We start from the raw sequence: 23,931 nt of genomic DNA, 5'->3' as shown, positions 1-23,931 counted from the left end.
GTATCAGTCGATACCAGCTAGAAATCGGTGCGAACCATAAATTTTTTTAGACTTTTAGATACATGAACCAGGCTGAACCAGTGGTTCCGGTTCGGTTCGATCCGAACAGATACCGAACTAGTCCGGTGGCCGACTAGTATGCCTACCGGTACTGGTTTGACGATCCTTAACTCAGGCTGTTACTTATCACACACAGTGTGGATCAATTGGATTTTTATGTGGTTAGTGCCATTAAAAAATGTTGCATGTAGTACCTTGATTTTTTATAATAAATTATTAGGGTTTGCCCAAACTTCTAGTCGCAGCCCATACAACAACTCTCATATGGTAAGTCCTCCAAGAGTATTTGTGACCTAATATCCTGCAAATTTTGTCTTGAACTCAGAGTACAACTCTACCTTTCGAATTTACTTTGTCACTGATGTGAGCACTCATGTAGGGATGAAAGGAGATATACTTTGAGAATGTACTCTGATACAATCACTCAATTAGATTTATTTTTACCACATAGAATTTTTTTTCGTAGGATCTCCATTGACAGAGGTTGGGTGTCCATTGTTGGTGACCAAATAGTGTGGTTAAGCTCCATCCCCTCGATGTTTCTAGGACTTCACTCCTAGACAAACCTTTGATTAATTGATCTGCCAAGTTTTTCTTAGATTTGACAAATTCTAAGAAAATGACATTACTCTTCTTGAGTTGTCTTACAAATTTATAAAGAATCTGGATATGTCAGTTCATCTTTTTACTAATACTCTTTTAATAAATTAGTTCTATCACGATCTTATTATCACAATGGATTGATATGGCCGAAAGTGGCTTGGGTTCTAATGGTAGCTCTGAGATAAGATCTTTAATCTACTCTACCTCAATACAAATAGTATACGAGCAATCAACTCGGCCTTCATGGTGCTTCGTGAAATAATAGTTTGTCTGGAATGTCCCTAGGCTACAACAACACCGTTCAGAAGAAAAAATATCCGGTGGTTGATTTAAGATCAAGAGAATCAGTAATTCAATTTGCATCACTGTAGCTCTCAGGCATCTAAGGGTATCCAATGTAGAGAGAGATATATATTTAGAGTTCCCACAAGACATCGGAATACCTTTTCAACGACTGACCAATGAGATTGATTTGAATTTTGGGTATATCTACTTAGTCTCTCTGCAACATAGACAATATTAGGTCTCATCTTCTGTTTGCCACATGTAGGAGAGAACCTATGATTTGAAAGATCTGATTTATCAATTGGTTTACCTAAATTCTTTTGAAGATGGATAATTGGATCAAAGTATCCAATTTTTTCAATCATTTTCTTGATGGAATGAGCAAGAGAGAGAGCTATCTTTTCAGGAGAACTGATAAGCTTCATCCCTAAGGTAACATCAGCTTCAACTAAGTCTTTCATGTCAAAGTGATTTGAAAGGAATTGTTTGATTTCAGATGTGATTTTAAGAGAAGTTTCAAAGATCAGAATATCATCGACGTGCAAACAAAGGATCACGTAATCATCATCGATAATTTTGGAATAGACACACTTATCATGATCATTGATGGTGAAACCTAAAGACTGGATGGTTTTATCAAACTTTTTATGCCATTGTTTAGTTGCTTGTTTTAGACCGTATAAAAACTTAACAAGTTTGCAAACCTAGTTCTCTTATCCCTTTACAACGAATTGTTCAGGATGTTCCATATAGATCTCTTCATCTAGATCTCTATTAAGGAATGCAATCTTCGCATCCATTTGATGAATGATCAACTTATGGATGGAAGCAATGACAAGAAGAGTTATAAGGGTTGGGATTCTAGCTATAAGAGAATAGGCATCAAAGAAATCTAAATATTTTTTGTGGTTATACATCTTAGCTACTAATCTAGCCTTATGTGTTTAAATAGATAATTAATGGCTTTCATTAATACAATGTTAGGTTTTGAAATAAATGCAATAAAGAGCAACAAAATTAAATAATTATACTAAAAATGTGACAAGTAAAATAACTTTGTGATTTCGGTACATTGTTCAAAGCAGCAGCAATAGGTATTTTGAAAAATCAACTAATAATATGCACAATTTTTAAAGTAGCAGTAATTTCTGTACAGATTTTCAACATGCAGAAATTTTCTCCGCAGATTTTGAAGATGCAGAAAATTTCTGCACATAATTTAAAGCTTGCAGAAAATCAGTTTGCACAGAATATAAAGCTGTAGAAAACTTCTGTATGGATTTTTAAGGCTGCAGAAAATTTTTGCGCAGAATTTAAAGCCGCAGAAAAATTCTGTACAGTTTTGAAAGTTGCAGAAAAATCTGTTTGCACTATTTTCAGAGCAATACAAATTTCTTAAGTGACTGATTTTTGTAAATAAAGATAAAAACTTTCTGATTTTATGCAATCAAAGTAAATTTAATTCTAAGCAACCAATAGCAATTTCTAGTTTTATCAAAATTACATTCTTAGACGGTTGATGGGAGATAGCCTTGATATTGCTATTTTTGCTTTCAAATAATAAAATGAATTAAAACTTTATATCTACAAAATCTTGAAAATCAATTGGTTGAAAGACCTTGCCTGAATCAAGGTGTGTGATGTACACTACCTTATGAATGTGATTCGCCGCCTATGTGTGGTTTACGACAATCTCGTCCCTAAGGTACCCAGCTCAGCCTAATTCTTCTCTAAACAGCACGATCGTTGAAAGGCTTAAGTCGAAAGACGCCTTTAGTTGCCCAAAAAGGAAAGAAAAAGTGGCAGAAGAAAGATGGAAAAGAAGAGAGTAGAGTCTTTGTCTCAGAAACAGTCTTAGAGCACAAATGAGATGTGGTCTGTTCGGATACTTTTCAGGGTGCTAGACTCAGAGTCTATTTTAGACTTTGTTGGGTGACCAAGGCAATGCGATGGTTCTAAAGAAACATGATATTTCGAAAGCACCGTATCTATTCAGAAACTAATGTTCTCTTCCGAAGAGTTATGGCTCTTCGGAAAGAGGCGTCAGGCAAAAAGTATTCTAAAGTATTTAAACCAACTAAAATTTAGGGGATAAGGTTGGTTTATTTTTTTAAAAAAAATTAATTCTTTTTCAAATTAAAATTCCACCACTACTTACAAGTCAAGCTCTTTGTTGTTCGGAAAGGGTCAGAAATATTCGTATTTCATGCATCCCTCTGGTCTTGATTTGTTGCCAAACTCTCCAACTTGAGATGTCTGGAAAAATGGTAGGAAATGCAGCTCTATGAAATCTGGTTACTGTATACCATGGCTGAGAAATACTTAAATAGAAGGTGAATAATTTGATTTAGGTGAGAAGATGAGAGGAGATGGGAAAGGAATAGGACGGTTTAGTGATGTTGTTAAATGTACAATCCCTAGATTTTTGGAATATGCTGTAAATCACCGGCAAATTATATTTGCGATATCTTGTACAGAGATGTGATAGGAGTGTCCACATTTAACCCGAATATCATGTTGATACCCACTCCAGTATACTATCTGAGTTGTATCACTGGAACAGATGCAGGATATCCTGTGAATATGATAGCCAGGCATCCAAACAACTTCTTAGTATGAACTGTCCCAGATTCTTCTTCTAACTTCCATAGGGGTTTCCTCAGGTCAAACTCTCCTGCATAGAACCATTTTACAAAATTTACTTGCTGGGATAGCCAGGGTCAAGTTTGGCTTTGGTTGCACATGTCAATTTTAATTGGTACTCTTTAATTTCAATTTTTCTTGATGATGGCTTGTGAACTCTTTCAACTTTATTCCTCTTCACGTTAACACGCTCACTTCCACTACAACCATGTTATGTGCATGGCTGAATGCACTTCCTTATATTGTTGGAATTTTAATCCAGAAAATATTTCCAGTCTTTTCATGTTTAGACATGCAAAGATCAATTGTATAATTGATATTCTGGACATATTCATTTTCTTATAGTTCTGTATTGTAGAGACAAGTTGCCAAGAATTGCTTCTGTTCTCTGTTTGTCGTCAATCTTCCCTATAGTATGTCTTCATTATTAATCCTACGAAATTGAATTCTGTATGTTATGCTGTGGCCCAATTGATCTTCCTTTTCTGACAGATGCATGCACAACCCAAAGGTCTGATCAAGTCCCATTAGATAGTTTAGGCTCACAGTTAGCTCTGCTGATTATTAAGAACCATGTTCACTGCCTTCCTTTTAATCCAAGAAGATATTTCATCCTAATAGGACTGCAAGCTGTCAGGAAGACTATGGCCTATATCATAAGTTATTTGTCACTTAAGTTGGCATACATGGTCTGAAATCCATGACAAAATGGTAATCGGAAGATGTGCATTTGTGATACAGTAATATTCTTTTGCAATGCAACTATTTTTTTTACTGAATTCCATCTAAATTAAAGAAATGAATTTGGTAATGTAATTTGATGAACTTTGTTGTCTTCATTTTCACATGTACATAAATGCATACATGCATGTGTTCATGGACATATATATAATAAATGCCACTCCATGGTTTCTAAATTAACTAGTTCTATGACTCCTATGACCATATAAGATGTGTTCACTTTGACTTCTAAACATGATGTTGTTTTATTGACTTGAAACTGTTTAGAGTTTATGATGCAACATTTGTCAGCAGATTCAGATATGATTATTGTTTGTTTAATCTTCTAGAACTAGGTCTGTTAGCCAAACTTAGTTACTACCTTTTTTTTCCTGTTAGCTATTTTCAAATTTTGTAGTCTTTCAGTTATAACAATTAGTTGCTTCCAAGATTATCTTCCTCTTGATTTATTGGACCAAAAACTTCACCTTTTAACATGTTTATCTGGTTAACTGGTAGAGTTTAACAATGAAGACGGGATGGAGCGGCTTGGTACATCAATTGATTTCCTGGTGGAGCTTTCAGACACTCATTTAGCAAAAGTAAACAACTCAGTTGGAGAAGCATTTTCCATTTGTTGTTTCATTTTTAAGCTAAGTGTCTCATTTTGTTACAAAGGGGAAGATGGACTCTTCTTTTGCTACATTCTCTCATCAAGCTACAGATTTAATTCTAGGTAAGGAAACCTCAAGGGCCTTTTCTTCTGACATTATGCATTTTGGAATTATTTATCTAGCTCTTTGAGAAAAGCTGTTTTGCCATGAAGTTTCCACAGAGGATGGTAATGTTGTGATATATACACGTACATACTTACTACTACTCTTGCTTGACTTATAGCCATATTTTGCACATTTTCTAATGGTAGCTTGCAATTGTTCGAGTCATTTATGCACCACAAAACTTGAAAGCTTAATTTGTTATATAACTCCCCAAAGAACTGATTAATTACTAACACACATGTCTTCTTCTTCTTGTCTTATATTAAACTTAATTAAACTTGAAAGCTTAATTTGTTATATAACTCCCCAAAAGCTTAATTTGAATTTAACACTCATGTCTTACATTGCACCCACTCTCATAAATCAATCTTTTCAAGGTTTTCAGGCCCTTTCTTAATTCATAGTTTATGTACATCATGACTACAATGGGCTCCTCTTGTTTTTGCATCTCATTTTATCAGGAAATTTCAGTATATCTCGTTTGGTTCGCCTCATTTTATTGGTACAAGATAGTATTCTAGAAATGCGGTTCTGCCTTTTATCAATGTGTTATGACCAAAGGATTTCTACAATCAGCCATCATTTTGTTTTGCTTAAGCTAAAAAAAAGCAGCCCACTGCACGAGGCTCTCACTACTACGGAGTCTAGGGAGGGTCAGATGTACAGAATCTTACTTCCACTTACGAAGAGGCTGTTTCTATGCTTCGAACCCGTGATCTCCAGGTCACGGCAATCTTACTGTTGCCAAGGTTCACCCTCTATCAACCAATTTACCAAAAACTCAACAATTTAGGCCTAGTCTCTGACAATTCTCCTGTGCAACCCAATGCAGATATGTGGATGAATTTCAATCGATCCATTTCAGCTTCACTGTATTTTTACTTGGATATGTAACTTTGTTGACCATATTTCTACCCTAGCATGTACACTGATGCAGGCATCAAGTCATGCCTGCCGCCAGTAAGACCAGATAAACAGAGAACTTGTTTCATAACTTTTTTCTAAATCAGACATCTGATATCAATGTGTATTTATAGGTTTCTTGGAGTTAACAACCTGATAAATGGAGAACTTGTTTCATAACTTTTTCTCGGATTTGATAAGCTGTCTACCATAATTTCCAGTTTCAGCTAGCTCACACATGGCTTACATCTTTTTCTTTATGGTACTGCTAAATCCGTTCAGATAGTATTTCATGGTAGCTGCACAAATTTTGGTTTACTGCCTTCTTAACATTTCCTTGTTTTGTGCGAGCTAGAAGATATTGTGTAGGTTGCAAAGTTGTGGGATCATATTAGCTTGAATGTTTCCATGTTCTCAAATTTATTTATGCACTTGTTTTATCTGCTCCACTTCTATGTCAAATCCTTTCTTTTACAACTCAAGTCTAATAGGACTATTTTATATTGTCCTTTAACTTATCCTGCACTAGAAATGATGAAACAGAGAAATATCAAAATTTTAATCCGGCCTTGATTTTGTTGCCATGGCAGTTTTCTGTGGAATGTCCATATGAACTTGCTGTTTGAGTCTTTGTAATCATTTTTGCTGCTTCTGGTTTCTGTTCTATCATTCCCAACTAAATGTTCGGTGTGACTTGTAATTGCTCAATTTCTTGTTTATTGAAGCTTCATTGAAGAATTTGCTGTCATTGCAAAAGGAAAATGAGTTAGCTGAAGATCTTATCAATGGATTGATTATGCGTTTGACAAGAATGATGTGTACTGTCCCTGAAAATAATGGTAATTTCTGTGCCGCTAGTACATGGTCGTGATCTGTAATATTGTTGAATTGGGTAATTTTGAAATGTATGTTATTGTTATTCTTAGATTTTTTTGGCTTTAACATTACTTTGTAATATATCAGTGCCGTACTTGGTAATGAACTATTTGACTTTAGCACATACACAGACTCTTGGTTTCTCATCATAATTGACATATCTATTGATTGTTTATGCTGCTGGAAGTTTGTGCTGATCTTGTCTTCTGATTCTAATTGATTAATTTAGTTGTTTGGTGACATCATAGTTACTTGGATATGGAGAGGGTGTGGGAGAAGAAAAGCAGGACCCCAGAACAATTATTATTAGAAGCACCACGAAATAGATTCAGGAGTGAGATTTCCAATATGAGGGATCCAACCTAGGTAGAACATCTAGATTTTTTAGGGTAGCACTACATAATTTACACTAGTGGCTTCAACTGTAAAATATAACATCTCATTTTTTTGTCCTTAATTGCCAAATAAAGAAATCAAACATTGTCGTTAATTTCTTAATTCTTAGATAAATGAATACTTATCAATAGGGCTAGTGGGTACAGAGAGAGGAGGGAGGGAGGGGGGCGGGGTAGAGAGTTTGGTTGAAGAAAAATGTTTTGCTTGACAGTTGTTGATAATTTCTAATGTAGGTATGTAGTGTTTAATTGTTTTTGTGACTGAATATTAATTTGAGTGGATATCCATCTTTTGCTAAGTAGCTTACTCTTATGGGTTTTACATAGCTGAATTTTGTGAATTAATCAATAATTGGAGAATAACTCCTGACTTTAGTTCTTTGTCTGATTCTTATGGTGCTTAAGACCATCTTGTCATGTAACATTTTCCTGTTCAACTTTGAGATAGTGCATATATATGTTGATTCAACTCAGACTCTTGCTTTTCATCTATTATAGTTATAAAAAATTATTAATCACAAGTGTTTCATGGACAATAATAAGAGAGCGGATTCGGATGCATATCCAAGTGTCTGACTTAGCAAAAGAGAGAAAGGGAGACACATGGATACATAGGATAAATAAAATATTAACTAAATTACATATTTATACTTAACATTGTTTCTTTGAACATTAGGAAGATATTTTTTTGTTAAGATCTCAATTAAACTTCCCAATTAACTTAAGGATAAAGGAAGAATAATATTGTGTAAAGTTGTTTTCAATATCTTCATCCTTGATCAATCTCTAAAAAGTACAAATACCTACTCCTAACATCAAAATTTAGGATCGATCTTATTGTTGGAAGAATTCAACTCTCTTCCAATATTCAAAAGTGGCTACTAACAACTTCATGAGTATCCAATTATTCGATTCGTATCTAACTAAGATACATATACGACACGGATTTTTGGAAGTGTCCAAGTAACAAGGTTAAACATGAGGTGAGAGAGATGTAAGGACCCTATGTAGGCATGTGTTCAATCCCACACTAGTTGTGTGTTGGGGAGATCATGGGCAGTTAAGCAGGGCTAAGGATCTCAAATAAAAATTTCTAGCTAGCTTTTTTAGGTGAGGTCTTAGGTCATTTCAAATGGTATCAAAGTGGTTTCAACCATGGCCCATGTGTAGCAACGACACTGTAGCTTTAGGTATGAAAATGGATTGGATATAGATCGGATATCAGTATATCTATATTCTTATCCATTTTTATTTGATAAATACAAATACAAATATGGATATTAATTAGATGTTAAAATTCATAACCCTATTTTTTTTTAGATATACTGATACAAATCATATATTTTGATTATATAGATAAGAATACAGATATATATCAGATAATTTTATGAACCACTAAATCAAATATAAAATTGTATGCAATGTACGCCGAACTGGGCCGAACCGCATAGTTCACCCTGTACCGAATCAAACCGGTGTGGAACCGAATTGGTTCGGCCCTAAATTTCAAAATCCTTCCCGAACTGCCCAGAGCCGAGTGATTCGGAGCGGAACTAGTGTTTGAACCGGTTTAGACCTCCCCACCTCTTTAAAAGGCTTGAATTATGGTCTATTGAACCGGGGTGAACCACCGGGGGTACCATATCAAACCGTACTATACCGAACCAGTAGCCAACCGGCACGGGTTCCGATATCGGTTCAGTGTACCTTGATTGTATAGAACGTAAATTAGGTTAAAAACATGATAATATTTGTTAATTTTTCTTTAAAGTTTAGGAGAATGGGATAAGACTGGACAAGATTGCAAAGATAATCGGATATCCGAATACGGATTGGATAATTACCTATCCATATCTGTATATTTGTTTCTTTCACACATATGGGTGTGAATAAGGATATAGTTGGATACTCAAACTTGTACACATTTGGAAATAAATTTGGACATGAAAATAGATCTGGACAGATTTTATCAGGTCCATTTACACCCCTAGTAGCATGGGCTTTTTTGGGGCTGACCATGAGCGGTCTTGGGATTTTTGTTTCTAGTTGCATGCTTTCTTGGTGTGGATGCTAGCGCTTAAACCCGGGCAAGAGGCGGGCGGTAGACATGTGTTTGGCCCTGTATTAGCTATTACTGGGGTTATCTAGGGGTACTCAAGCACGGTCAAGAACCCCAAGTGAAAAATTCTGGTTAGCCTTTTTGGATGAGGTACTAGATCATTGTTTCTCTAAGAAAAGTCTTATAAATATCAGAATGGAGATGTTTAGAAAGAATATGTGATCACCCAATTATATAGGACATGGCTATAGGAATAAATGATTGACAACAGTGCACTTGTGGATTTCACACTCTGGATTATATGATAAAAGCTTTTTATCTTCAGTATAAATATTTATTTCCGTGGCATTTACTATTCTCACATTTCAAGATATCTGGTAATGTACTTTATCTTAAAATCTGTACTTAAACAGCAAATCCTTGATTTACATCTCTTCTTCTTCGCTGCTTCCTTTCTTCTATATTTAATTTACTTTGCTTGTTATATTAGGTTGCATTATATTTATGAACTTGTTTGAACATTAACATAGTGTACTTTGTCTTTCCTCAATAACAAGCAATGTACAAGCCCAGTTTGAGTTTTATGTGTGTATCAATACATTTTGTTTCAGTCATCAAATTTCCAATGAACTTTTACATTAAAAAAAAGAAGAAAAGCTTCCAGCAAATATGCTATTGGCTTAATGCCACTTTCATCTTCTTTTAATTACTGGAGCTCATCCTTGTGTTTGGTCCCACATTAGCTGTCATTGGAGATATCTTTGGGCACTCAAGCAGGCCCAAGGACCCCAAATAAAAAATTCTGGCTGGCCTTTTTGGATGAGGTGCTGGGTCATTTCAGAGGACATGGTCTACCTCTTTGTTTCTCTAAGATAAGTCTTATAAATATCAGAATGGAAATGTTTATAAAGAATATATGGTCACCCAATCATATAGGACATGACATTTTATAGGAATAAATGGTGGAAAACAACACATTGTGGATTACATGATAAATGCTTTTATCTTCAATATAGATATTTATTTCCATGGCATTTTCTATTTTCACATTGCAAGATATCTGTTAATGTACTTATCTTAAAACCTGTGCTTAAACAGCAAAACCTTGATTTACATCTCTTCTTCTTCAGTGCTTCCTTTTTTTCTAAATTTAATTTATTTTGCTTCTTATATTAGGTTGCATTAAATTTATGAACTTGTTTGGGCATCAACATAGTGTACTTTGTCTTTTCTCCGTAACAAGTAATATACAAATCCCAATTTGAGTTTTATGCAGGTGTCAATACATTTTGTTTCAGTCATCAATTTTCCAATGAACTTTTACGTAAAAAAAAGAAGAAAAGCTTCTGGCAAATATAGCTATTGGTTCAATGTCACTTTCATCTTCTTTTAATTACTGGAACTCATCCTTATGTAAGTTTAATGAGGTGAATATCTTAGTATCCTCATTATGCCATGAGTTGCTACACAGGGCAATATGAAGAATGCTTCTCTATGTTGTAAATTATTTTGATACTCCATAAGCTTGCATAATGATTATAATTATCTGTTAGTTGTTTTATTTGCTGACTGTTGACTTTTGACATTTATTTTGTCTTCATCAAATCTTCTCATTTTAAATCTCAGGATCAAGAGATTCTTGTTCAGATGCCCAGTTCTATATTCAGCACTTAATCCGCAAGCTAGGAAATGAGCCATTTATTGGTCAACGTATAATTCTTTCGGTTTCTCAAAAGATTTCTGTTGTAGCAGAAAGTTTACTTCTCATGGATCCATTTGATGATTCTTTCCCTTCTATGCACGACAGCATGTTTATGATGTAAGTAGTCCTGTAAGTGTAGCATGTATTGCTTGCTTCATTAGCAAATAAGTGAAATTATGCTTCAGTAGATTTTTCTTGTTTTATCTTTATTATGATAACTCAATGAGATGCTAACCATATAATGCATATGCAACCTATCTGCATAGGGCTGAAACCGGATCGGATATATATCGGGTACTAGTATATCCATATCCATATTTATTTTCTTTGACGAATACAGATACAAATACAGATATTGGTCAGATGCAAAAGTTCATACCATATTTGCTTTAAACGGATATGGATACAAATCGGATACTAAAAGCAAGATTTTAAATCCCGTTGGATAGAGGTGTTCCAGTTTCTCCATGGAACAGGAGGCCCTGCTGTCCCATCCCATCCCAGCAATGGTCCCGATCATGGATCCTAGTAGATATCTTCCATCTCTCTCCCCTTCTTTCCTTTCTTTCTTATTTTGCTTTCTTTTCTTTGTTTCTTTTCTTTTCTTCTATCTTCCTTTCTTTTCTTTTCTTTTCTATTTTTTCTTTCCTTATCCCTTCCTTTCTTTTCCCTTTTTCTTCTTCGCTATCTTTCCTCTCTCTTCTTCTCTTTCCTTCCTTTTTTCCTTCTTGCCTTCTTTCTTTTTTTTCTCTCTTCCTTTCTATCACTTTTTCCTTTTCTTCATCTTTCCATTCTTTCTTTCCTTTCTCTTCTTCTCTCCACATGTGGATGGGTTTTGGAATCCCGACCCCATCTTGTCCCGTTTCTATCCCATCCCGTCAAGATGTAAAACCTTGACTGGAAGTATGGATATAAGCCAGCTAATTAAACTTTATAACTACAAAATCAAAGATATTACTAAGTGGATAGTAAATCAAGTTAATAGCATGTTAACATGGTTATATATTTTCATTAAAAGTTCATGGGTGATTTATAAAATTAAATAAGGTTATAAATAAATCAGATATTTAGATACGGATCGGATAGTTGTCTATCTATATCCATACCCATTTTTCTTTGATAGATATGGATACAGATAAGGATATTAGTCGGATGCTCAAATTTCTTAATAGATTCAGATACGAAAATGAATTCAGACGGATATTATCCTGTCTACTTTTACCCCTTTGTCTGTAGAAAGTTTCAATTATATGTGCAAAAGGTAGATTACAAATAATGTAATCATTTAGTCTTATTAAATAATTGGCCAAAGATGTATGTGAAAAGAAAAAAAAGAGCAAGATGAGTTTATCATTCATGGTACATTTGTTCTACTTATTAGTTGAATGGGTTAACAGAGAGCCTTTTTGTTAGAAATCATTGGAATAGATAAATTATGAGACATTTTTGATATCTTATCATATGTTCGCTTGGTTAACTTTCTCAAAAAAGTCTGGGCCATGCAAACCATTATACTGAAATTTCATACTAGAAAACAGGAAATGGAAAATTAATGCTATATTGGTGGCTGGAGTGGGGGCACGTTACACACTCATCTCTTTATCCTTCCTTATTTGATTTTCAAAGGAAAATAACAAGAGAGTGGTATCAATTGAGAGTTGCTCCCCCTTGCCTTCCATTTATATAAGTGAAATGGCTTAATGTTCTGATCTTCTCTCTTTTCCTGCAAAAAATAAAGAAACAAAATCAGAAAGGAAGCAAAATATGAAATTCTCACAAAGAACAAAAAAGAAAATAAAGAAAAAGAGAAAGATAAGGACAAACTCTTGTATTTTAAAATGGTTGATCTTATGCTTTCCACTAGAAAAATAGAGATGAAAGTTGAAGAATATAAGCACATCTCACCACTATGATTTGTTGTATAAAATAATTGGGATATGCATCTTTGCCTGTCCATGTAATAAAATATCAAAACAAGAGAGGAAATGTGAATCTTCACCTCCCATTTTTTATAGATCAATTTGAAATCTCCATGCTTGTGGATTAATAATCTTTCCCATTTATAAAATCAAGAAAGACCTAAATAAGTAGTGAAAGAACTTTTGAAGTAAGGTTTCACAAGCTACCATAGTCTTCATGACTCCCATGTGGTTGGTGGGTGCCTAGGTAGAGGAGACAGGGGGGAGGAGGAGAGGCAAGGAGGAGAGGGCAAGTGAAAGAGAAGGGGAACAAGGAAAAGAGAAGGCATTGTTCAGAAGGATGAGGAGGGTGAGGGAAGGAGACTAAGAAAGAGGTGTAGCAACGAGGAAAAGAGAAGAATAGGGAGAAAAATAGTGGTACATTTTTGCCACCAGTTGTTGCTAAAGCTTAGCTACCATTCAACCAAGTTTCGTGCTTCACCCATTCCCAATCATCAAGGTTTTCTCCGTTGCTCTCTTTTTTGTGGTTTGTTTCCTTTTCTCTCATTTAGGGCTAGAAGATGAAGGTTTGAAGGAAAAATTATCATCAAAGTTCACTTCCTCACCCCATTCAAACCAAATTAGGATTGTCTAACCCAAATTTTTCACTCACCTATTGCACTGTGTAAGTCACAAATACAAGCCTCCAAGGCTTATGCAAATGCTCAGGCAATTGCAATGTAGCCTAGCCATATATCAGAGCTGCTCACGCCTTATGTGGGGCAACCGAGAATCCTGCATGCTAAGGGGTGGCAATGATTCAGGCCAGTTTGGTCAATTTTCCTAATAAACTCATTTAGCCTAAACTAAATATCACAAAAACCTAACTCAACCTCCTAGCAAGCTAGACCTAGCAAACCCAAACTCAAGGATGGAGCTTGGGTTATGTCAGGGGGAACTATCATGATTTATATGGAAATGCACCATGGGACCTAGTAAAGCACTTCGTAAGCTCTTCCCCTTTGGTGATGTTTGGTGATTACAGTAACTAAAGTGATATGGAGAGTGGAGGATGATGGAAATGAGATACATTGAGGGGTAAAAGATTGGAGCTAGTTGTCAAGTTCAGGAGATTTTGTTGTAATAACTATCATTGAACATGTTCTATATGCATGAGAACAATCATGGATTGATGGCTATGATTCTCAGTTAAAGATTCTTTTTTGTTATTATGCAACTCAATAGATGTACTAATGTTTTGATACATGCACTACTTTTGTTTCTATTATTTTGAGAGGAGTTTGAACTAGAAAGATGAAGGTCTGCGTATAAATGGGTGGAGGATTTGGGAGGGGGATAAATAAACGATGGAGATGTAAAGAGTGGATATGTGTCCTATACTTTAGGAGTTTGTCCTAACAACAAAAGTAATACTAGAAATAATTTAGATTTATACTATTTAATGCAAAGATTATTTCAAAATAGGAATGCATTGGGAAGTGGATAAGGAGTCGATGAAAGTGAGACTAACTTTGTCACCTTGGGAGGGTGAGATTGGAGAGTAAGATTGGAGAGGGGATTATGGCAATCTACTTGTAAAGGGAGAAGCATGTTTGGTCACCCAGACTTGTAGGAAGATGGGGCAAACTTTTGGATGAACAAAGGGGATTGAGAGATTCGAGGCCTTGGCTAACAAGAGTATATATACATAAATACATCTATAAACATACGTTTATATGTTTGTGTGTGGGAGCGGGAGAGTTGCTATGGCCCCTATTTTTAACATGTAGCTCTGCCACTATTTGAACCTGCTAGCGAGTTAGCCAAGTTGACTCTTGAACCTGCTAATGAGTTTAGGTGAGTTGACCTAGACATTACCTAAATGATAGGAGATAAAAAGCGGAAAAAGAAGATAGGAGAATAGAGAGGGAGGAAAAACGGGAAATAAAGATCGGGCATCATTGGCAGTAAGGTGAGCCAGCAATAAAGCAATCCTAGGATTGAGCAGTTGATCATATGGGACGTGATGGATGCCAGAGGGCATAAGTTAAGAAGAGGTGAGGCCTCCAAGGGGCTTGGTGATGGTTGGGTGAGGAGAAAAGGCGGAGAAGTAAGATGAGAAGAAGGAATGAGAGGGGGAGGGAGGAGAGGTGGAAGAGGGGAGGGTAGACTAGCTATTAGAGTCTAGGTTTATATTTAGGATTGCGGTTAGATTTAGAATTTTATTAACTTTAATGCAATGTTATATCCATAAAATATGTTATGTTGTAAAGCTATCCTAAGGCAATAGGTTAGAATCCTACAGCCCAAACTTGATGTAACTTGCCAACTAAGTTCCATTTGGTGCATTTATATCTCATCCATTGATCGGATAGTTTGAGTTTGGTTGAGTAAACAGGCTTTGTTACTTGGAGACTCACATGTAGCTGGAAAAATCCATGTTGGACACGTATCCAAGTCAAATACATAGCGGACACTTGGATAGTGTTACTTGTACACTCGCATCCAAATCCAAAAATCTGTCCGATATATGGGTCAGCTACATATCGGATACTTGGATACTCATACAGTGCGTTGGTAGCCATTTTGCCATTTTAAAGACTAGAAGAGTTGAACTCTTCCAACATGAGCTGAAGTTTTCCAACAATGAGTTTGATTCTCTAATTTGATAATAGGAGTGAATAGATGTTCTTTTTCAAGACTTGTTGAGGATATAGGTATTGAAACAACTTTACAAATTATTATTTTGCTGATATCCTTAAGTAAATTAGAAAGTTTGAATGAGAATCATGTATGTTGTATTGTCCTAGAAAACAATATCTTTTTAATATTTTTAATATTTAAAGAGATAATGTTTAAATGTATAAATGTATAATTTCGTTAAATCAAATGTCATCTCTACATATCCCCATATCTGTCCTTTTCCCTCTTGCTAAGTCAGATACTTGGTTATATATCCAAATCTGATTCTCATATCTGTATCCATGCAACACTATACTTGGACATTGATGAAGTTGTTTGGTAGCCACTTCTTAAAATTAGACGACAGTTGAAGTCTTTCAATAGTGAGATTGGTTCTCTATTTTAACCTTAGGAGCGAGTGATTGTTTCTTCATAGATTGAAATAATTTTCAAAAATATTATTTTTCTTGTATCTTTAGGTTAATTAGAAAGTTTGAATGAGAAATATATATATATATTGAAATATCTTAAACAATATCTTTTTAATATTTTAAATAATGTTTAAAAGTATAAATATGCAACTTAGTTAAAATTTATCCCGTGTATCCCCATATCTCCCTTTTCCCTCTTCTCGAGTCACATATTTGGTGCACGCCCAGTTCTAATTCTTGTGTCCGTGTTCATGCAACATTGGGAACAGGTCTAGATCCATATTAGCACTCCTATGTACATTATTTGGCCATATAGGCTGCTTTTCAAAAATATGTTTGAAATATTTGCTGCTCAAGATCTATGAAGAGAATGTTGTGTAAAAGTTTTTGTTACCCTAGATGTTCTTTAGAAAAGAATGCATTGAACAGTTAGAAGGCAAAACTATTTTTCCATCCTTCTTAATCTTTCTTCTTTGTCATCGTAACTCTTCGTATTTCATATCTTTTGCTCTTCATTTTTATTCCTCATACAGATTTTGTGGGGAGGTGTTTTAGAGATCATCTTTTTCCCCCTGTGTATGGCTAAAAAGAAGTCTCTTTAATTTATTTATTATTTACACCAAGTTCCTTTTTTATTAAGAAATCAAAAGAAGGGAGCGCTGATGTTTTTAATTTTATTTTTTTTTATTTTTATTTTCAACTAAGGTTCGTCAAACTGGTAACAGAGGGCATACCAGCTAGCAACCAATTTGGCATGGTACAGGTCTGTACCATGCCGTTCTGGGGCATGCTGACATAGGAGGAGCTGAGAGGGAGGGGGAGAGGGAGAAAGGATAGAGGAAGAGAGAGGGGGAGGGAGGGAGGGAGGCAGGATTGAGGAAGTCGGAGGACCGAGGGAAGTCCTGACCCTAACCTAAGAGAGAGAGAGAGAGAGAGGAAGGGGAGGGCTTGGGAAACACTAAACCTAACCCAAGAGAGAGGGAGAGAGAGGGACTTATCGAATCTTCAAATGCAGGTGGGGGGGGGGGGGCAAGGGGAGGATGATCGAATCACAAGTGGGTCGTCTCGAATTAATAGCTTAAATCATGCTGGCTCCTAAGTGGTCCGGTTCGGTACGCCTTGAACCAGCTAGATCGGCACGCCTTGAGCCAGCTAGTTCGGCACCATTCATCAAACCTTGAACTAAACAAAAAGAGAGATAAGTGGAGTTTTGCTTTTTAACTTTAGTTCTTTTTTAACAAATTTTTATATGAGAGAAATGCTCCATCTTAGTTTTTTATTTCCTTCCAATATGTTTAAAGAAAAAGTTGAAGACTTGAAGTTCTTTTCACTTCCTTTGTAAAATAAAAATACTCTATAAACTTTCCTCTTCTTTCCATATATTTCGTAACAAAAATGACAGTATGGACATTGTATTAGTTCTTTTGAGTTAATTAAAGTTTCAATTTACTTTTGTCATTTTGTTTACTATATTTTTGCATTTCTCTATATGTGCTCTACTACTATAGTGTCTAATTATGTGTGATGTATGACTGCATGCATCATGGAATTAAAGGAGAAAATTAATGTATATCTACGGAAATTTGCTGAATATGGGTTAATTTCAACACTACTCAAAAAATCACTGGGCAACTGATATTTGTTGAATTTTGGAGAGGAAACAAAAGTCCATGCCAAGAAAGGTCTACCAAACAGGACCTCTCAGTGCTTGTGCTGGGGAACTTTTCCAAGTTAACACAAAAATCTGGGTCTTGAAGGTGCATTTATAGCATTTTCTCTTAAATTAGTGAAACTGCATTTTCTCTAATTAGCTGATCTGTTGGCTAACAGATAATTTTAGATTTTTTGAGAATCAGTAAGACAAAAAGGAAACAAATCCATTGTTATAAAACATGACCCTGAAAATAACTTTATCTACTTAAATATCGTTTGCATTTTCATATTGCTTTTGCAAATGTGTATTCATATTATTTAAAATTCATACTGCTTGAACCACGATCTACTGATCAACATGACAACTACGGCCTATGCTATTCTGGCAGAGGCCACAGCTCGCTTAGTCTTTACACAGTCTCTGAGACTTAACTTTGTGCATACTAGATGATTGTACAACATAAAAAGGTTATCAACCAATGCATAATAATAAAAAACAAACAAACAACTGATTATAATTGTGATTTGTTTGATGGTATTTTACCATTCTCAACTAATGTATAAATTTTTTTTGATGTTTTTAATGTACTAGCGTAATTTCAGTTAGCATTAAACATACTTTTATTTTTTATGCTTTTAAATATAATGCTGGTCATATATTTCCTTTGGTGGGAGCAGGATTCAAGTTATGGAGTTCCTGATATTGGATTATATGAAAAACTGGTTGAGTGATGAATATTTTGATCCAAGTTAGTACCTTCTTTTCAACCTTGGTTGACTGTTCCTCTTGATCATTTCATCAATTGCTTCTGTTGTATCACAGGCATGATGTTGTTTGAGCTTTACAGATATTTCTAATATCAACTTGTTAGTTGGTTAAAGGAAAACTTTCAGAATTTGTAAACGATGATGTTATTATGAGAATCACATTCTTTATTGTAAATATTTGTACTGCACTCTCATTATGTTCCCCCTATACTTTGCAAACTTTCATGTTGCAAAGTACATCTAATATGTATGAATTTAACTGCTTTCTGTTATGTCCATTAGGCTATTAATTTAAATCTTAGGGAAAATGGATTCTTCTTGATGGTTCTTACTTACAAATATAAGTTAGTTGCAAAATGGAACTGAAACTTGCAGCAAGGACCATCAAGCTGACCGAAGCATATTATTATTATAAAAAAAAACTGTGGAAGGCTTTTCACTTTGTATACATGACTGTTGAGACTTAAGTCGCTTCAAATGTAACTGAAAGTAGATATAACCTGCTTCTAGGGAATACTTTTATCACCCTACAAGCTGTGGGATGATTGTAGTAGCAAGGATGCCCTAAAAGCACATGTGGTACAAAAATGGATGTTGAATATCAGGTATCAATGGTTAGCTTGGATATATGTAAACATTCTTAGTATTTTGCAAAGTTGCTGACATAAAGTTCAAAATGCAGTGAGCATGCTTGCTGAGTCTTGTCCATCATTCGTTTGATAAAAGATGAAACATAAAGTCAGGACCTCTTCAAGTTATACAAAGTAGCAGTCTTTGGGTCAGCAAGTAGGTTTTTAACTTTTGAGAGCACAGGTCCCAAGAGACACTGGCTTCATGCATTTATAGTCATTCAATCCAAAGTTTGTGAAGATCCAAACATGTTGACAGAAGTACACAGGACTTTTAAACGGAGGATGATGACTGTGTGTTTAGGACCTGCTAGGGTCTAATTATAGTATTAAAAATTGTGGAGAACTTTTGGTTCTTCTAATCAATAGCCTCACTAATGAGATCTCAAAGTTAGAATGGTTCTTCATAAATGGAGCTACTATAGTATCTTTTAGAACAGTTAAGGCATACCAAGTCATACTAAGGTTATGTATGTTAATCTGAGTCGCACTGTGGAGTGGTAAGTGGTAATACTGGGTCATATTCTGCTGTATGATATAATATGTAGATTCGAGACTGTTTGCTTGATATGGCCGTACCCTGTATTGAATGGTCAGATATTACTTTGTGTGGACTCTATTTCCGTGTCTGTGTAAGATCTGATACACTACAATCCATAATACCTTTCAATCAAGTAAATACTCTCTTTTTTGTGCTTTGAAATTCATGCAGTTTTGTTTTTCCATTTGAAGTGCGTTAAACAAAGCATACAATCATTTTCCTTAAATGATTAGGATATGAAATTATTAATTAAATAAGCATATTCCAATTGGAAAATATGACTATTCCCTATTACTTAGCTGGGAAAAATAATCACAGTAAATTGATAAACCTTCATACCGTTTATATACATTTTTATGTTCATGGTTCATAGATTTAGAAACAATGTTAACAATCACTAGTTTTCACTTGTATATTCCTCTGTATCATCATTTGCATCGTTTGCAAAGTCAGAACCAAGAAAACTATTATTCTAAAATATCTCCAAAGTCTGAACTTCAATATATTCATGCCCAGAGGGCCTACTTTTTCTTTGTTCTCCATTATCTAATGTATTCCTGTCAAGTAAAAGTAATTCTTACTAAATTTAATCATGTACAAATGCTCAAGTCTAAAAGAACATCTCATATAACATTCATAGTGACATTTTCTGAAACTTTGCATCCAAATTCTTTTTGTTGTAAGTGAGATCAAAATATATCTATCACCTTTACGGTGTATACTGGAAGCATCAGCTTTACATGTTCTTCAAGTTGCTTGTGTTTCCCAGCTACTGAAAATTCTAGGTTGAGAGCACTACATAACAGTCAAGAAAGAATCTTGTGCTCTGATTGCTAATGTTCATGCCGTTCAGTTCATTATTGCTTCGCATAAAATCATGAGTTCGGCAACTGCCCACTTCTAGGATAGCATCTTCTTTCCTTCTGACATAATTCAATTAATATATATCATCTACTTTATTTCATGATTAATTTATCTCTTTTAATTTGTTCTATAGGTGTAGTCATCTCTTTTGGAAGTTTCCATATGCTAATTGAGGCTCTAAGTAATTAATGCAACTGAGAAAGCATTTTTTTTTCGTTCCTCTGTTATTTACTTGTTTGCTAGTTGCATTCACTTAAGAATATGTTTAGGCGTCTTGACTTATTTTGGTATTAAATTATCATCAGTTCTACCAGGTCCTGTGTTGAATAGTTAATGTACTTTGCATGGCATCATTGCGAAAGTAAGCTTGATATGCTGTCATGCAGAGCTTTTTGAAGAATGGGTGAGCTCTGTTCTACAAGCTCGCAAGAACTTGGAACTCTTGGAATTCAGGAGTGGGCTATATATGCTATATGCAGAACGAGTAATTGGGGAATTAGCAAAGCTGGTGGGTCCATTTGCTCGTCAAGGGAAGCTTGAGTTACGCATTCTTTCGAACCTTTTCTGCTGATGGTCTTTTACTTTTGCCAAGCTTGAGTTACGCACTCTTTCGAACCTTTTCTGCTGATGGTCTTTTACTTTTGCCTGTTCATTCTTTGAAGTTCAGTCTCTATTTTTTTATATAAAAAAATATTCGCATTCATTAGTGCAATGGAATCAAATGATCTTATCTGATTCGAAAAAATTAGTGCATTCGCTAATGGAGCTTTCTTTTTAAAAAATATATTCTTTGGTATAAGATGCTTCGACAAATTTATATAGCATTATAAAAGCCTCATGCATGTTGTCATATGAATTTATTTATGACATCTGATTGTGATTGTCGGCTGTTCTGTTTCTATGTCAAACTTCAACAAAATTTGCTTGTCAAGAGCTTTCCTCGCCATTACTAATGTCAATTCCTTACCTAAATTCTTCTATTCGACTCTTATACCTGCCAAAGTATGCTAGGGAGAAGAATTTCCCTTCAGCCTCTGTCACATTGTCCGTGTCATTCTCTGATGACGGATTTACAAAATTATGTGCATTAAGTGCTTGTGTGAAGGGTTCAATTTGAAATGCCTCTTGGTGATCATGTGGCTTGTTAGCTGACTGGCAGTTGCTAACTGTTTGATTAGGACACTGTTGACACAAGCCATAGTCTCACTTGCATAAAGGCATCATTACAGCTTCATTTCTCAGTTCCTCAAGAAAAAAGGTTCTTAAAGAGTAGTCAATTGAACTCTCTGAATTAAGAATTGCCCTTTCTTGAACTGGTTTCTGTTGTTATTTGTCAACACATGGTGCAATCTGGTCTAAAAGAGTAGCCCCATCTTGTTTTGGTTCTGCAGCTGCTATGCTGAAATTCTATACTTCCATATTCCTGAAGTCCTTGTTCTCCTGCATTTAGAGTTCGTGTTGTGTCGGCGGAGATGGCTATGATTGAGTTCAAAAGGAAGTAGACAATGCAATACACTCCAGCATTAGAGGATGGAAGAATGGTCCATACTATTTTACAGTTTCATAAAATGCAATATCCTTTTTCACATGTTTGGTTTTCAAACCAATGCTTTTTCTTTGTATGTTTTTCTTGTTGCTAGGTTTTGCCTATGAAGAGGTATGTCACTTCACGCAGGTGCATCTAGAAGGTATAGCATTAAACCTCTATATATTCTCGAAATTAATTCAACTAAGATGCTCTTGATCTCTATCTGAGCTTGTACGTCTGGCATTCCAAGTGACAAAAGAATTCGTGGTCCCAAAGCACTCTTAAGTTGTTCTCCAAGCGTGCAAAAAGAGAGCTTCTCTCGTGCCTTTTTCGGTGGCCGTGATCCTTTTTTCAGTTTGCCTTATGGGCACAAGGATGCCTGTTTCATTTCATTTTGCTTTTCCTCTCAATAGAACAGTGCCAGAGCACGCGCAATTGGCATTAGAACGCCTGAAATTTTACACCAGATGGCTCGTGTGCGCTTAAGAATCCTGGTCCCTTTATTGCTGATTCTGCTCCCAATTTGGCTTCCAGCTATGAGAAACACGGAAAAGCGAAGGTGGCAATCCTTTTTTCAGCCGTCTGCTTGTAGCTTCCGCCCAGAAAGCCTATAAATCCCCCTGGCTAGCTCCTAAAATCTTTTCAGAAACAAAGTGCTAACTGCTCACTTAGTCACTTTCACAGATGAAGGCTGGTCATTTCCCATTTTTTCTCCTCATCCTTTTCCTCCAACCAATTTGGAGTGTGTCTAATGAAAGCACTAGTGGTAAGACTGCTGGAGTTCCCCAATCAGCAGAACAATTTCAAGGTTTGGATCCTCAAACTGCTTTGTTTTTAGTTACCACAGTGACCTGATTTGTTCATGAGGCACTACTCATTTCCAAGGAGAAACCACTAAAAAACTTCCTTGACTCATCCTTCTGTAGTTTACAAGTTCTAACAAAAAAAAATCGTCTTCTCTGCGAGGCTTTCCTAGGCCTAGATGCCACCGCAAAGCTGAGCGAAGACCTGGATCCTATGAAAGGGTTGAGTCACTCGGGGAAAGGTGGCGCTGGAGGCAAAGGTGGTGGGAGAAGCGCTGGTGGTGGCGGTTCACAAGCTGCCCGTGAGCCACGTTCGGAACGAAGTAGTGATGCACCATCTATCCTATTGTTAAGTCTTTCCTTCACACAAGTCATCTTCCATGAGCTCCTTGTCTCTGTTTTACTTTTCTGAGTTTGGACTTCAAAATTAGCATATTTGTACCATCCGGAATGAGCATGTGTCTTTGATCATTGTTGTTGTGGTATGGATACTGATTAAGAAATAAAATTATTGTTTGGAGTTGGAGTCGTCAGAACTCTTGCAGCTGGTATATATGGTGCCTTCGGTTTTCGGTGCAAGAGTCTTCAAGGCTTTCTTTAACATGGGGCAATAGGTTAATTCATAAACTATCAAGGTTTCGATCTTAGATCACTGAAAACTCCTACTTTGAATATGAGCAATATTAGCGTATGCAGCAAACTGTTCCATCTCCTACTTTGAATAGCCCACAAGCCTTTGTCAGGACCATTATGGAGATTTGGAGGCTCAAGGTGAATGAATCTTTCACTATACATTAGGGAAACAAATGAAAGAAAAACAATGCCATTAACCTGTTTCATATCGAGTGATTGAGAGAGCTAATACTCTTTTTCATTCGAGCCAACGAAAGGATTTTAGACTATTAATCTATCCCAAGAAAGGAATTCTAACAAAAAAAAAATCCCATGAGAGAGATTTACAAGTTTGATAATATATTAATGGATGGAAATCACATGAAGTTAGATATCCCATGCGTCAACCGGTTGGTGCATTCTCCCATTCTAAAGGTGGCATTAGTTAGATTGTTGCAGGTTGCATAATCAACACACAACTAGCAAAGCAGAAACTT

General features: G+C 35.6%; 1 protein-coding gene across 17 annotated transcripts in view; it reads left to right on the top strand.

Annotated features, from left to right (window-relative positions):
* Positions 1-23,355, top strand: part of MPS1 (multipolar spindle 1) — a 30,678-nt gene extending 7,323 nt beyond the window's left edge. Inside the window, exons 5-14 of one of the 17 annotated variants that reach the window (XM_088715357.2) lie at positions 4,831-4,913; positions 4,990-5,047; positions 6,719-6,832; positions 10,950-11,142; positions 18,368-18,438; positions 20,878-20,999; positions 21,670-21,749; positions 21,883-22,032; positions 22,132-22,179; positions 22,996-23,355. In XM_088715357.2, the coding sequence (XP_088571483.1) occupies positions 4,831-4,913; positions 4,990-5,047; positions 6,719-6,832; positions 10,950-11,142; positions 18,368-18,438; positions 20,878-20,999; positions 21,670-21,749; positions 21,883-21,973 (812 nt within the window). In that variant the 3' untranslated portion in view covers positions 21,974-22,032; positions 22,132-22,179; positions 22,996-23,355. Of the gene's footprint in view, positions 1-4,830; positions 4,914-4,989; positions 5,048-6,718; positions 6,833-10,949; positions 11,143-18,367; positions 18,439-20,796 lie in introns of all 17 variants that reach the window. The other 16 variants (XM_088715355.2, XM_088715356.1, XM_088715353.1 and 13 more) reach the window with 16 other exon arrangements.
* The last annotated feature ends 576 nt before the right edge of the window (positions 23,356-23,931 follow it).

Source organism: Phoenix dactylifera, chromosome 2 (genome assembly GCF_051530095.1).
Source record: "Phoenix dactylifera cultivar Ajwa chromosome 2, Ajwa_hap1_PhDact_Kaust_v1.1, whole genome shotgun sequence".
Taxonomy (NCBI): Eukaryota; Viridiplantae; Streptophyta; class Magnoliopsida; order Arecales; family Arecaceae; genus Phoenix; species Phoenix dactylifera.
This window is presented reverse-complemented; position numbering and strand designations above follow the sequence as displayed.